Source organism: Macaca nemestrina, chromosome 5 (assembly GCF_043159975.1).
Source record: "Macaca nemestrina isolate mMacNem1 chromosome 5, mMacNem.hap1, whole genome shotgun sequence".
Taxonomy (NCBI): domain Eukaryota; kingdom Metazoa; phylum Chordata; class Mammalia; order Primates; family Cercopithecidae; genus Macaca; species Macaca nemestrina.
The window spans coordinates 69,135,494-69,150,418 of record NC_092129.1 but is presented as its reverse complement, the minus strand read 5'-3'; the positions used below and the strand labels follow the sequence as shown (position 1 = coordinate 69,150,418).

Genomic DNA, 14,925 nt, shown 5'->3' with positions numbered 1-14,925 from the left:
TGCTGCCACCTTCAGGCCCCTGGGGGTTACAACCTCCGCTCCAGCTCCCCTCTGCACCTGTGCTGTTCCTCTGAGCCCCATTCACTTCCACAACTCTCTCATTCATTCACTGGTTCACTCAGCCTCCAACCATCCTTAAATCATGTCAGGCTCACCAGGTGATGGAGAGAAAAATCATCCTCTGTGGGTCTGAAAAACACGCCTGAGTCCTGATGGTGGGTCTTGCTTTCACTTCCACCCCCTTACAGCACCCCCAGGACCATGAAGAGGCCACGGCCTGGGCTCAGAGCTCCAGCTGTCCTCAGGGTGGGCCTGGCATTTGCTGACTTCAGGGAGAGCGGGAGACCTCACAACTGAAATAGGAAACCCGCCCTAGGCCCATGGATTTCGGTGCAGTTGGCCACAGATGAGTGTGCAGCTAAGTGAGCCCCACGCATGCGTAGACCCCTCCCTCGGCTTCTGCTCTCCATGGAAACACAATTGATCACATGATGACTGATCACGGTCGGCCACTAGGACTTTCTTTTCTTTCTTTTTTTTCCAGAAGTCATAAAGGCATGTAGAATATACTCAAAGACCGCCTCAGCTTTTAGTGGAGAGGCAAAGAAGGTCCACTCCGGACTGGGAAGCGGCTGCGCCCTGGACGGAGAGGGGCTGGGACTCTGGGCGCAGGCTGAAGGAGGGCGGGTGTCGCTGACAGAGGCGGTGACGCGGCCGCCACTGAATATCCCTGTGCAAGTTTCTTCGCTTTCCTGTGCATCAGTGGGTAATAATAAATGCTGTGTTAAAAAATTAAATGAGGCGGTCAAGAAGGAACCGTGTCCTGGCCCGCGCGGCGCCAGGGGTGGAGAGTAAGTGTTGGCTAGAGGGGGCCGCTGTCAGGCCACGAGCCCGGGGCGGCATGGGGCGGAGCATCCCCAAACAAGAGCAGGCTTAGGCTCCCCGGGTCCCAGCCCGGGGTGGGGCGGGGAAGGGCGAGACGGGGCGGGATAGGGCGGAGCAGCCGTCCAAACTTGGGCAGGCATAGGCTCCCCTGGATCCCTAGGCGGGGCGGGACTGGAGCGGGCGCCTGGGCGTGACGGGACGGAGAGGGGCGGGACGGGACCGAGAGGGTCGGGGCGGGCCGGCCTATTTAACCACTGGCAGGCATTGGAGGGTGGAAGTGATTCATCCGCCGGTCCCCACATCGACCGCTCCTCCAGTCAGCTGCGCTCCAAGTCTACAATGGCAGTGGCCGCCAGCCCTGCGATCCTTCTGTGCCTCCTGACTCTGTACCTGCTATCCGACTGGTCCGGGACGGGGCGGGCCGGTAAGTTTGGGGATGGAGCCTCAGCGGGGCAGGGGCCAAACCTGGGGGGCTGTGGACTGCAGCGCGTTTCAGAGGAGGGAAGGCTTCTAGAAGGACCGGCGCGATCTCCCTGGTCTGCTCCCTCGCTCAGTTCCCATTCGCTGCTCTTTTTCGCCAGGTCCGCTTCCTGAGGCTGCTGCTTGCCCCGCAGGGCAGGAGGGGGGTCAAAGAAGGCGAAAAAGGAACCGCAGGAGGGTGGAGGGGCCAAAAAGCTGCAGAGGGCTAGGTGGGAAGGGGATCCCTTGGTGGAGCCCCGCAGCCCCACTCGCCCTCGGGAAGGAGAAACCAGAGCCCCTGGAACCCGAGCTGGGGTCAAGACAGGGGTGAAGGGGGGTTCCACAGAGACGCGATCACTGACACCCCAATCAGCCACAGGTCTCTCTGCTCTCACCGGCTCTCTACCACACAAACCCTCCAGCATCCCCAGGGCTCCATGCCCTGGAACTTCCCCCTGCGCTTTGCTGCAGACACTTAACTGCCCCCAGCGGCTCAGCAGACACTTCCTACTCCTCCCCTCACTATTCACTTCCACTACTCAGGACGCATCTTTTCACTCCCCATCTCAGCCCAGCCCTGTCACCCCACAGGCCTCCCTCACCTCCCCATCCAAGAAGGGGCCCTTAGCACCTCCTCCACCAAATAACACCTTCACCCCCTTTGCCTGATCACACACCCCAGCGGACACACCCCAGCAAACACACCCCATGCTTTCCACAAAACCTAATGCAGGGGGGATGGGAAGTACCATGTCCCCCAGGATGACCCTGGGAGCGCCCGTGGGTAGAGGCGCCCACTACTGCCCTTGGATCCCAGACCCGCCTGTTCTTCCTACTGGGGAGCCAGCGTCATATAGAGTAGTCACTAAGCAGACAGGTATCAGCAAACCCTTTCTAGAAAGGAAAAGCTGAAGGCACTTTGGTCCTTGCTGGCCATGGGTACTCTGTGTGTCAAGTCCTGTCCCTTTGTAGAGGAACAGCAGGCAATGGCAACTTGCAAATAAAAGGGAGACCAGATGTGGACACCATCCTAGGTTGCTGACCCCAGGTGAAGGCGCATGCTGGGTCCTGGCAATTGCTGCCCCATCCCCTGGGGTGTCATCTCCAAGTGGTGTAAGTTGAAGAGTCACAGGTGTGTCCGACCCTGCCTGTGGCTTCTGGGTGGTGTGGGTGTGATGGATGCGAGTGGAGGTTCTATGGTTCGGGGTCAATGCCCCCCTCCTTTGCTGCTGGGGGGCATCATCGGTCCCTTGGGGCGATCAGGGACCCTCCCTGAAGCCTCAGGTGTGAGCTGAGGGTGAGGGGTACACCCATGTAGTGTCCTGGGGATCGGGGCCAACTGCTTGTGCAGCTTCTTGGTTCCCTGTGGCCCTGCTCCGGCCCATCCCAGGAGACGCACCTGCGTCTTCTCACTGCTGGGCCTACCTTCCTAATGACCTAAAGGGTGAGGAGCCCACCGTGTGATGGGCAGCTCTGAGGCTGTGTGGTCACTGCCCTCCCATAGATGGAGGCCCATCTCCACCAGGGCCCAGGACCACACCTGGAGCCACTTTTAAGTGAGGGGATTTCATTGCTGTGAGTGGCACAGCCTTGCTTCTGAGCAGTAGGGGACCCTGTTGTGATTCCGTGGTTGGGAATAGCCATGAAATCCACATAGCACCTTTTCCAACCACACATGCCTCTGGGATCTTAGGGAGTCCAGGGTCAAATAGCCATAGTGGCAGGTCCAGCAACACTCCTCATGAGAGTGTGTATGGCTGCATCCCAGCTACCAGAGCAGCATTCAGTAGTGACAGGGGATGTCATATGACCAGCACAACCTATAATAGTTACTACATTAACTACAAACACTAACCATTCCCGGTAGAAATCCAGGAAATGTGAAATTACCATCGAATGGGTCTATGAACCCAGCACATCCCTCTAAGCTGGACCTGACACAGGCGTCCATCTGTTACTTTGCTCCAAATGCACCTCATGAGTAAGAGGGGAGCAAGTTAATGCTTCACATCTCAGGGAAGAGCTCAGATCGCACACTGTGTCCACTAGGAGTGTCTGGGTATTTGCTGTTTCATGGTGTACAGTTACCAGAGTGAATGTCCTTCTTGCTCTGTGGGGGAGTCTGAAGGAGTCATTGCAGTTGCTGTGGGGTTGAAGGGGCCCACCAGGGGCTCTGGGCTCTCCTTCTAGTAAGGGACTCTGCATCTGAGATGTGGCTCAGATCTCAAAGCTGGGCAAAGGAGCTCAGTTATTTCCTGGGGTGGCAACTTTCAGCCTCCTGGTCATCCATCCTTGCATTTTGTCTTTGTGGTAATTATTTAAATCTAGTAGTATCCGGGTGGAGTCTCCCTCTCTTTTGGATCTTGGACCCTTTTTTTCTATGGGGCATAGCTTTGTAAGACTGAGGTCCCCAGCTGGCATTGTTACTTCTCTAATTATTTCCATCATTGCACCCTCCTTCCTGCTGACAGTTGACGGCCTCCTCTTGAGATCTGTTATTTCAGGATTTTCCACCCCCATTACTACCGGGAGCCCATTTCAGGAAGAGCATCTCCTACCCCTGACCCTGGCCTTCAGCAACAGGCATCCCTGAGCTTCTTGACAGTCTGCTGCCTTCTCCTGGAGCCTTCTTTATATGCTGGGTAAACAGGAGTCTTCCAGGCTTCCCTTGAGCACAGAGGGTGGACATTGTTCTGGATTCCATACTGCAGTCACTGTGGCATGGGCACTTCTCTTAGTCTTTTGTTCCTTCCTCTACAACCTGCCATGTAAGACCTGGGTTTTCTGTTTCATGCGGTGTGGGTCATTCCTTTCTCCAAGGTTCCAAGGGCAACCTCCTAGCAGATGACCACATTCCAGGGAACTTACCATGTCTTGTTACCCATAATAAATGAACTCACCCTTATCCAATGTTGACTACATCGTACCCACTGCACCATGCTCCAACATCCTCAGGGTGCCTTCCCACACTCTCCCGCCTCCTGCAGTCCACCTGGGCTGCTCCTGAAGATCCTGCCATCTAAGTCCTTCCTCCTGTAGCAGGCCTGCCACCTCCCTGGCAGGGTGCTGTGCTGACGGATGTGAGTATAGGTCTGGGCAGAGTGAGGAGATGGACATGTTGGCGACCCATGGTTCCTCCACAGGCAGAGACCACCGTCGAGGAAGAGAAATCCATGCTCTGCTACCCCAGCCCTTCAGGAAACCCTCTTGCTGTCCCAGTGTTTGGGGTCATTCCCCCACACCAACACTCTCCGGTGTTTTTTCTTTTTTTCCATAGATGCTCACTCTCTCTGGTATAACTTCAACATCACTCATGGACAACAGTGGTGTGAGGTCCAGGGCCAGGCTGATCAGAAGAATTTCCTCTCCTATGACTGTGGCAGTGACAAGGTCTTATCTATGGGTCACCTAGAAGAGCAGCTGGATGTCACAGATGCCTGGGGAAAACAATTGGAAATGCTGAAAGAGGTGGGGTGGAGGCTCAGAATGAAACTGGCTGACACTGAGCGGGAGGATTTCACACCCAGCGGTGAGTGGAAGAGACCAAGGACAGAAGGGAGCAGAGTGTGGGCTCAGGGGCTGCACTTTGTGTGGGTAGAATAAATTAGACATGGGACCTCCATGAAGCCCAGCAGCAAGGGCAGGACTTGGAGGAGACAACAGGACCAGGTGAGAAGGGTCTCAGCATAGGAGGATGTGGGACAGGGAAGAGAATGTGTAAAGACCAGAGCTGATCTCTTTCTGATTGGGGCAGGACCCCGCACGCTGCAGGCCAGGATGTCTTGTGAGTGTGAAGTCGACGGACCCATCCGTGGATCTTGGCAGTTCAGCTTCAATGGACAGAAGTTCCTCCTCTTTGACTCAAACAACAGAAAGTGGACAGTGGTTCAGGCTGGAGCCAAGCGGATGAAAGAGAAGTGGGAGGACAGCGAACTAACCATGTTCTTCCAGAAGGTCTCGATGGGAGACTGCAAGAGCTGGCTTAGGGACTTCCTGATGCACAGGAAGAAGAGGCTGGAACCCACAGGTAACTGACAGGGGAGCACTGGGAGCACCCTGGAGATGCCATAGAGTTACACCCTTGTCTGTGAGTGTCTGAGTATGGTGGGTGTGGGTGTATGGGTGTGAGTGGGTGTGAGTCTATGTGTGTGTGTGAGTGTGTCAGTGAGTGTAAGAACATGAACCCCTCATGGGGGGGCTCCTCCTTGGGGTGGCTGGGCTCTCCCATCCTCCTCTTCTCTCTCCCTCCTGACTCCTCTTCCTCACTGCACTTGCTTTTGCTCCACTCACTGTGGATTTCTTGCCAGCCTCGAAACTGTAGGTGTCATTGTGTTTCTGGGCCTTTCTCCTTAGATTTCCCTCCACCTAGGATTACTTTTCCTTTCCTCTCCCTTGGTCTCTTTCTAGAAATCCATCAAAACCACCTCAAATGCCAGCCCCGAGACTCTCCTGTCCCTGACCCTGGGGCATCACCTCCTCTTCCACCAGAGCAGGAGGGTGGGCTGTGCTGTCACCTTGCTTCCCTCAGCAGCTATGTGAGCTCCCTGAGGACGGGGACACCCCCTCTCCCTTCCTACCCCAGGAACTGTCACAGCGGCTGCCCCACAGCAGGGGAGAGAAATCCTCTGCCTTCCAGGATGACCTGGGGCAGCAGGAGCTGAGGAGGCATCTCCTCAGATTTGGGGCATGGACAAGGGCTGTCACTCCTGTGTTTCTGTTTCAGCACCACCCACCGTGGCCCCAGGCACAGCCCAGACCAAAGCCATAGCCACCAGCCTCAGTCCCTGGATCCTCCTCATCATCCTCTGCTTCACCCTCCCTGGCATCTTAGGAGAGTCCTTTAGAGTGACAGGTACTGTAGGCAAAACTGTGAGGGGAACAAGAGACAGATAGGGGAGGTGGGAGGAAGGGAAAGGAGAATTCCCAGAGCCCCACCCCTCCCCATGGCCAGGACCTTCTCATCCTGACATGAGACAGATGAATGAGACCTGGTGTCGCCTGTTGGCAGTGACCTGGGTAGCTCAACTTTGGGTTCTGATGGATTCTCACCATCAGGGCCAGAGGGAAAGGGAGGGGCCCATACCAAGCCTCAGGGCCTGTTGAGTTCAAGAGGGTTTAGACAATTCAGGCCTGTTTCAGAGCAGGTTTCTATTCGGGAAGGGTAGTGGTGTGTGACCTGCAGGCAGCAGGAACTCAGGCATGGGCAGTCCGCACAATAGGAGAGGAGCAGCATGGCCACTTCACCTAGGATGTCAAGGGAAGGGGCGTCCCTGGAAGAGGCTAAGAAGAGAGAGACCTGGGGGAATTCCAGGACGAGGGGGCTGTGAGGGCCTTGGCCCACCCAGTTCCTCCCAGTTCCTAAGGCTGCATTCCCAGAGAAAGCAGCTTGAGTCCCAGCAGTTAAGGTGGAAGGTGAAGAGTAGAGCATGTCCAGGACGAGGTTTAGGAAATGGCCAAGCCCCTTGGACCCATGGGATTCCTGGCCAGGCCCTGGGGTGATGCCCCTGCCATTCTGCCTCCTGCACACTCCAGATCCTGAGCCAGCTGATGGCCCTGCCTGGAGCAGAGTGGACTCAGACAGGGCAGCTGAGCTGCTGCTAGAGGTCCATGGTTGCCACTGAGCTTGGCTGGGAATGAATGGGGCGGGGCAGGGGCAGTCCTATTCAGAGCTATGGGTGCAGCTCCCGGGGTGAGGAAAGGCTGAGAGCGAAGGGGAAAGAAGGAGGTTTGCCTGCAAGCCCACCCAAGGCCAGGGAACATGGATCCAGAGACCTCTCTTTGAAGAGAGCTCCCCCAGGTCCTCTATACCCTTCTATGAGACAGAGGATCAGGCCCTGAGTGAGGGTGCAGACCCCTCATTACCAGCCTCAGTTCTGAGCCCCTGAGGGCTATAACAGGACCTGGGCTGGCTCTGTGGTGTGGTGAAGGAGGGAGGAGGTTGGGACAGGCTGCAGAGCCAGGAGTAGGGTTGGAGGGAAAAACATGTTCCTTATTTGGGGAAGAAGCTCCAAAATGGGGAGGGTCTGGGAGGGATCACCCAGGAGAACAGACACAGGTTTTTCTCAGCCACTTAAACCAACACTTCATCTTTCCCAAGGTGGAAGATGATACCAGGAAGCCTTTGTTAGCCTCGTCTGGTTCCCGCTCTCCCTTCAGAGAAGGCGCCTGTCTACTTACCACGGTGCCTTACTGGACAGCCAGGAGTTCAAGCCTTAGCAAGCCCACCGGCCCCCAGCAGATGATGAGGACATTGTAGACTCAACATCTCATGCCACTCATTACCTTTGCTGATGATCCTAGCAGCCATTTTTCTTAATATCTTCTGCCACTTTCTTTTGGTGCTAATGGATGGAATTCCTGTACAAGGTTTAACTGAACAAGAAATCTCAGCAAAAAGCATTTTATTTCTACTTCTTTGATTGTGGAAAAGCAGACACTTCTCTGAAGCATGACCTTATTCTTCTAAACAGTATTGCTATTAAAATAGCATGGTGGACTTCAGGCCTCAGGGATCCTTTCCATGCACTGACCAAGAATCATATTAATCCTTTTTATTGTTATGGTTTTTTGTTTTTTTTTTTTACATTTTCTCATTCTGTCAACCATATTGGAGTGAAGTGGCATAGTCATCACTCGCCGTAATCTCTAACTCCTGGGCTCAAGTGATCCTCTAGACTCAGCCTCTAGAATAGCTCGGACTACAGGCGCATGCCATCATGCCTAGCAATTGTTTTATTTTTAGGTAGAGATTGGGTCTTCCTACGTTGCCCAGGCTGGTCTTCAACTCCTGGCCTCAAGCAATCCTTTTATCTTTGCCTCCCAATTGCTCTGGGATTACAGACCTGAACCACAGTGTCTGTTGTAGAAATTTTTAGTATTTAATATGTAGTATTTAATATGAAAATGTATTATATTCATGATTATTTTATTTAGTAATTTATTAGACTGTACTTAAATAAAGATATCTATTTTCAAAGAACCTTATTGACTGGAATTTTGGTTTGTAACCCAGTAGAGAATTAATGGGATTTCATTCTTCTGCCATGTTATGTTTAGTAATACACCCAGGGATGTTGCTAGATATGTTTTGGAGACAGAGACTTTAAAGATCACTCTTAATTTACAAGCAGCCTGGCTGTCAGTCTTCACCACTGTCCTGATGCCCTGGGGGCTGGCAGGTATTCCTGCCTCTATCCCTGCTTCCAGAATGTGATGCTTTCTGGTTTGTCCCCAGCCCACTCCACGCTTGGCAGTGGCTTTTCTCACCATTCTTCAGCCCTGACCATGCTCACTTCTAGTAGAAGAAATCCTCACCACAGATACATTTCTGTTTTTAAAAGTAATGCTATTCCCCCATAGACAAAAAATCAGAAGCAGAATATATAAATAAAATGTACCTAATTCTTGGGCAAATGTCATGAGCAGTTCAGAGATGCTGAACAAACCTGTGAAAGCTTTTATATATCTGACACAAGAGAACAATGGTCTACCCCTGCACACCCTTCCTACTGACAAATGTTTTTAATCTGTCTCTACTAATTGGTGGATAGGAAATAAAATATCAGAGACTTCTTCCATTGTGGGTAGGAATCCAGATTGAATCACTTCTTTGATGTCTACTCAGGCAGTATCCAGGACAGTGGACGCTGTGCTCATCCCACTAACCAGCAATCCCAGAGTCAGTTCCAGGCCCCAAACATGTTCCAGAGAGTATGGAGATACTAGACTGCTGACTGTGCTATTCATTGTCATAGCAAAAAGTTGGCCATGAAATATTCCAGTACAGTACAGGATGCTTTTCAATGTTGATGAGAGATTTCTCTTTCGCTCTACATTAGACTACAAAATCTGAACTAGCAAAAATGAAACCATCCAAATGCTGGATGAAAATGTTAAACTTTTCCAACATGTTAGTGAGGATTTCTCATTTACACATAATAAAAATAACCACATCAATCCAGATCGCTTTCCATATTTCCAAAAATATGCAGATCAATCAATGGGACAAATAGAGCACCATAACGTATGTATTTAGGAAAATGAGGGAGTAGGAAATGCCCGCATCCATCAGCTCCCTGGATAATTGCTGAACCCTGAGTGGCATCTGAGCATAAGATGGTCATAATGTCTGCAGTGAAATCTAATTTGGAGTTTGCACAGGGGTTATCTGGAGAGTGTCCTGGTTTGCAAGGAAACCATAGTAAAGTATGGGGCATGAGGTGGCATCTCTAAGATGGGGCGTCAGTGTGACAGCTCACTCTCAAGTAGTGCAGGAAGAGAAGTTCTCTGTAATGTGCTTGCGACCACTCTGTTCATTCTGCTTGTTTCATTTTCTTTTTTTTTTTTTACTAGTTGAAAATAGAAATTGAAGAAAAACTTACTTTTCAGAAATTGATGTGAAGGAGTGAATACCTCCATAAATGCAGCACAGCTCCTCCTCCTGCAAAGCCAGGGCCTCCAGGTGTTCCCCTCTCACCCTTTGTTCTCAGCCTCAGGCAGCTTCTCCTGCCCCCTCCTCCCCTGCAGGCAGCCCCCAGACCCCTCTAGAGAATGAAGCAGCTCTACAGAATGAAGGCCCAGAGTCCCTTCATCAATTTCTAGATACATGACCTAATCCAGATGAGACTGAGATCTTCGAAGTGTTGGATTTCCATGGGCACAGGAGCTGAGGGAGGGTTCTCCTTCCATCTAGGGCTCACTTTACCACACAGCCATCAATGGTTTCCCAGGCCTGAGTCTGCGGCTGTATCCCCTCTCCATTCGGCTCACCCCTGCATGCACCTACAACTGAGGAATCCCCAGCACATCCTCTTCTCAGTCACTATGGAGGCATCTGGAACTGTGGGCAGAAGTAGAAGGGAGGTAGGGGGCCCAGTGGCCCCTGGCTGCTGGGGAGGGCATAGCCTGGGGTGAGGACTGGGCAGAGACCTTGAGTCCCACTCTGCCTCCAGCCACTCAGCCCTTTACCCATTAAATGAAAAAAAGATAGGCACAGACATCCCTCTCCACACAGTATTCACGTGGGGAGAACCTGTACCTGGTGACCTTCAATCCCCAGGGTCCTGAGGCTGTGGGAAAGGGGAGGAGGCCTGGGCCAACCCCAGGGCCTGTCTCTGCTTCAGGACAGGGGCATGGGATGGCACCCACCTCTGTGACTGTGCAGGGACACAAGAACCCAGAAGGTTCTGGCCTGATGCACTAAAGCCTCTATCCAGGAGAGGCCACATGGAGGGTGGTCTGGAGGACAACAGACACATGGGGATGGGCAGTTCTTACACACGGGAGGGGCAGAGCTTGGTGGGTCCCAGGATCTGTGTGTGAGAAGAGTCCCATGTACAGGGCTGGGGACAGGAGCCTAGGTTAGTTCTGAGAGGAGGCCACTGGGAAGGCCCTGGCAGCCCCACCCCTGAGGCTGGAAGACCTGGGTCAGTGACTGGGTGAACAGGAGGAAGGCAGAAGGCTGGCAGGACAGTCCTGGGCAGGACAGCCAGGTAACAGGAGGAGGGGCCTCTGTGCACACCTGGGCCCACCTGCCTCACTCCTGCTGTAGGCTCCTGGCCACCAGACTCAGGCCCACCCAAGCTGGGAATAGCAGCAGCCCAAAGGTGCTAATGGCTGTGATCTAGCAATCATGCACCTCTTCCTGCCACCAGGGGGACACAGTACACACTTATCAGGAATCCAGAATCTTTTTCAGACTCACAGAGAATGTTTTTTCTCTCCTTCATCAGGTGTACCTGACATGATTTAAGTGGTGGTTGGAGACTGAGCATGCAACTGAATGAATGAGACACTTGCAGGAGGGAATGGGGCTCAAAGGAAAACCCAGGTACAGAAGGAGAGCCGGAGTGGCTCCTGGAACTGATACATGAATTCAGTCAAGTTTCAGCATACAAAATCAATGTACACAATCAGTAGCATTCTTATACTCCAACAACATTCTAACTGAGAATGAAAGCAAGAACACAATCACATTTACAACAGCCACAAAGAAAATGAAGTACCTAGTAGTTCATCTACCCAAAGAGATGAAAGATCTTTATAAGAAAACTACAAAATACTGCTAAAAAAAATCAGAGACAACACAAATGAATAGAAAATATATTTCATGCTCATTGGTTGGAAGAATCAATATAGCTAAAATGGCCATACTTCCCAAAACAATTTACAGATGAAAAGTTATCACTATCAAAATACCAATATTGGTTTTCACAGAATTAGAAAAATCTATTCTAAAATATATTTGGAACAAAAAAAAAAAAAATTCAAACTCTCAAAACAATCCTAAGCAAAAAGGACAAAGCCAGAGGCATCACGTTTCCAGACTTCAAAATATACTATAAGGCTACAGTGACCAACACAGACCTACACAGTTACAAAAATAGACGCTTAGATCAGTAGAACAAATTAGCCCAGAAATCAGCCTGCACACCTACCGCCATCTAATCTTCAACAGAAATGAGCAATGGAAGAAAGACTTCCTATTTAACAAACAGTGCTGGGCTAGAAGAGAGTAGGCGGGAGAGGGTGGGGTGACTCTGCGGGCGGAGCTCTCTGGCTTCTCTCTGCCTTCCGTGCAGGTTCTTGCTTCCTTCCTCCTTGGACATCAGAGTCCAAGTTATTTGGCCTTCGGGCTCTGGGGCTTGCATCAGCAGTTTCCGACTTCCGGGGTCTCTGGGACCTTTGGCAGGGGATAAAGGCTGCCCTGTGAGCTTCCCCGGTTTTGAAGCTTTCTGACTTGGACTGATCCCTGCTGGTTTGTCTCCTCCCAGTTTGCAGACGGTCTACCATTGGACTTTGCCTTGAAATCGTGTGCACCAATTTTCCCTAATAAACTCCCTTTCATATACATATACCTATATCCTATCGGGGCAGTCCCTCTGGAGAACCCTAACTGGGGCCGGGGGGTGGGGGACGGGTTGTCCCTGTGGCACCCTCTCCCTATTTTCGGAGTTGGAGTTTCTTCTGGTTCTCCTGCCACGTGCTTCTCCTTCCCTTTTTCCCGTCCTCTCTCTGAACCTACTTTTCCACACCTCTCGGGCTTTTCTCAGCCTCAGGACGTCCATCCTGGAAGAGACCCCAGCCCAGCCGAGGAACCAAGGGCCCTTGTCCTCCAGGCGACGGGGTCGGGAAGGGGACGATTAGAAGCTCCTGACCCGACCCGTGGACCCTCAGGACCAAATGGGTCACGGGCGCCGCCCACCAGCAGCCTCAAAGAAAGCAGGAGGGGGATCCGCGCGGGAACCGCGCTGTTGGAGCTCCAAGGACCCCAGCTGGAAGGTGACGTCTCCGCAGGAGCCAGGTGTAAAGTCCTCCCCGCCCCCCGCACCAGGCTGTGGAAGGAAACCAGCAGTCACCTCTGATTTCCCCTCACCTCAAGCCCGAGGGAAAAAACTTATCCCTGCCACGATGGGCCAGTCCTCCTACGTCTTCCAAAGGCGTTTCCGCCCGCTGCCACCCGCCCGGGGCCGGGTCCCTCCTGATGCGACATCGGCTGCAGCAGGGCGCCCCCTGAGGGGTATCAGGCTAGTGGGGGCCGAGCCCGGGCACAGCTGGCGCCCAGGGAGGAGCGCGCGGAACCAGAAGGTACGCGGCGGGCCAGAACTGAAACCCCCTGGAACTAACTTTCCACGCAAGTGTTTTGCGGTTGAAATCCGGGGACGCCGAGGCGCGCAAGAGGCAAAAGGCAAAAATGACCGTAGAGCGACTCCGACCCAATTTCACCACCCACAGACACACAAAAACGAACACCACAGAGAAAGTACAAAACTCAAGCCCTGCTCTTTGTGAAACACGCATTTAAGAACATAAAGAAGCAGCGCGCAAGTGGAAGAAAAGATTTGCAAAACGAAGTGAAATGATCTCCTGGGAAGAACGGGAAGCAGGAGACACGCGGAGTGAAACGTCAGGGCGTTTCTCTGCGCTGCGGTTCCACCCGGGTGACCAAAGCCCGGGACGGCTCAGCGGGAGGCGCTGACATTTCCTCCGCGCGGTGAACAGCAATGTCCTCGGCATTCCGTTGCAAGGTCCGGGTCCCAAAGGAGCTGACTGAGGGCCCCACGTTCCTTCATTGCGTTCTGGCTCTGCCTCTGCTGCGGGACTGTTTCTGGACCGCGCGGGCCGGTGAGTTCCTGGATTGGGTCGGAGAAAGAGGAGAGGGCGTCGGGGAGGAAGGCCTTTCTGACTGCGCCTGTGCCCTTCTCCATTCCCCACGCAGGGGCTCCTTCTGGCCACGTCGCGTCCCTGGGGTTGCTTCTCCCCGCTTGAGAAAACACAGTGGCAGAAACGAGGCCAGAAAGGAACGGCAGTAAAACAGCTCGTTGTCTGGGATAAATGCCAAGATTCTTGATCTGGCCGCCAAGGAAATCAAGGACGGGGACGTGCATCACCTAGTGAGATTGGAGCAGGAGTTTCATAGGCGAAAGGAAAGAAGAGCTGTCTGTCACAGAGAGGGGTCCCGAACGATTTGCCAGGTTATAGAAACAAACGTCAGGGTTTTTATAAATGGGCTAAGTAGGAGGGGGTGTCTTATCTCCATAGGGCCTGAAGAACCGGTTAGGACCAGGTGTGCCATCTGCATAGGGCAGAGTCTCTAGCAGTCCCCACCCCATTCGTTGATCATGCAGGCAGGCTCTTAGTTTGTGCTGCTCTGCGCTACTTACCTGCCTGTGATAAAAGGGGATGGTGAGTTTCTGTGCCTGTTCCCAGGCTCTTTCTTGAAGCTGGAGGCATCCCCACCCCATGCACGCTTCCGACTTCCCTATCTCAGTGTCCTAAAGAAACGGACAGGGGCCAGGCGCAGTGGTTCATGTCTGTAATCCCAGCACTTTGGGAGGCCGAGGCGGATGGATCACCTGAGGTCAAAAGTTCCAAATCAGCCTGGCCAACATGGCGAAACCAGTCTCTACTAAAAAAACAAAAATTAGCTGGGTGTGGTGGTGGGTGCCTGTCATCTCAGCTACTTGGGAGGCTGAGGTGGGAGGATTGAACCTGGGAGGCAGATGTGGCAGTCAGCCTAGATTGAGCCACTGCACTCCAGCGTGTGCGACAGAGCAAGACTCTGATTCAAAAAAACAAAAACAGAAACAAAAACGAATGGAATACCTCGTGTTTAGGTGTTACAAAATCCAGGCCAGACAAATCTAAACTTTAATCTCACACCCAGTTCCTAGATTAGTCCCTTCTCCAGCTCAAGTTCAACCTAAGCCTAAGGGGTCTTTAGCTGAGGGGGCAGGCACCATCTGCTCCCTTCTCCATCTTGGTTCCTCATTTTTCTGTGCTGGCTTCTCTGGGGTGGGATGCGTTAAAAAGTAGGGACAGGCTAAAGGTCTTTGGCTTTTTCATTCTGTTGATGAATAAGTTCCAAATACTAGCCTTCTCTTGTATGATATTTCATTTATTTATTTGTTAAAAATATTCATTTAGAACACACCATTCATGTGCCAGACACTGTCCCAGGGACTGAGGATAGGGTGATACATGAGATAAACAAAAATACCTGCCCACGTTAAGCTCCTATTCTAGGGAAGACAAAGAAGAAAGAAAACACACGTGTACTTAGTAAAATAGAAGGTTCCAAGT

General features: G+C 52.4%; 1 protein-coding gene and 1 long non-coding RNA gene across 5 annotated transcripts in view; one reads left to right on the top strand and one right to left on the bottom strand.

Annotated features, from left to right (window-relative positions):
• The window catches only part of LOC105489027 (uncharacterized), a 58,876-nt gene extending 58,400 nt beyond the window's left edge, over positions 1 to 476 (bottom strand). For both annotated transcript variants that reach the window (XR_011623457.1, XR_011623458.1), the window contains exon 1: positions 156 to 476. This is a non-coding gene — a long non-coding RNA (uncharacterized lncRNA). The remainder of the gene's footprint in view (positions 1 to 155) is intronic.
• Positions 477 to 675: 199 nt separating this feature from the next.
• On the top strand, positions 676 to 8,315 carry LOC105489026 (UL16-binding protein 3). Of its 3 annotated transcripts, XM_071096605.1 has the most exons (7): positions 1,113 to 1,309; positions 1,467 to 2,457; positions 3,816 to 3,986; positions 4,622 to 4,873; positions 5,099 to 5,371; positions 6,068 to 6,196; positions 7,442 to 8,315. In XM_071096605.1, the coding sequence occupies exons 3-7, from the start codon at positions 3,980 to 3,982 to the stop codon at positions 7,450 to 7,452; spliced, it is 672 nt and encodes a 223-aa protein (XP_070952706.1). In that variant the 5' UTR covers positions 1,113 to 1,309; positions 1,467 to 2,457; positions 3,816 to 3,979; the 3' UTR covers positions 7,453 to 8,315. The 3 variants fall into 3 exon arrangements, with proteins under 3 accessions (XP_070952705.1, XP_070952704.1, XP_070952706.1); XM_071096604.1 differs by lacking the exons at positions 1,467 to 2,457; positions 3,816 to 3,986 and adding an exon at positions 676 to 851 and having other exon boundaries at positions 1,203 to 1,309; XM_071096603.1 differs by lacking the exons at positions 1,467 to 2,457; positions 3,816 to 3,986 and adding an exon at positions 676 to 851 and having other exon boundaries at positions 1,147 to 1,309.
• Positions 8,316 to 14,925: the final 6,610 nt, after the last annotated feature.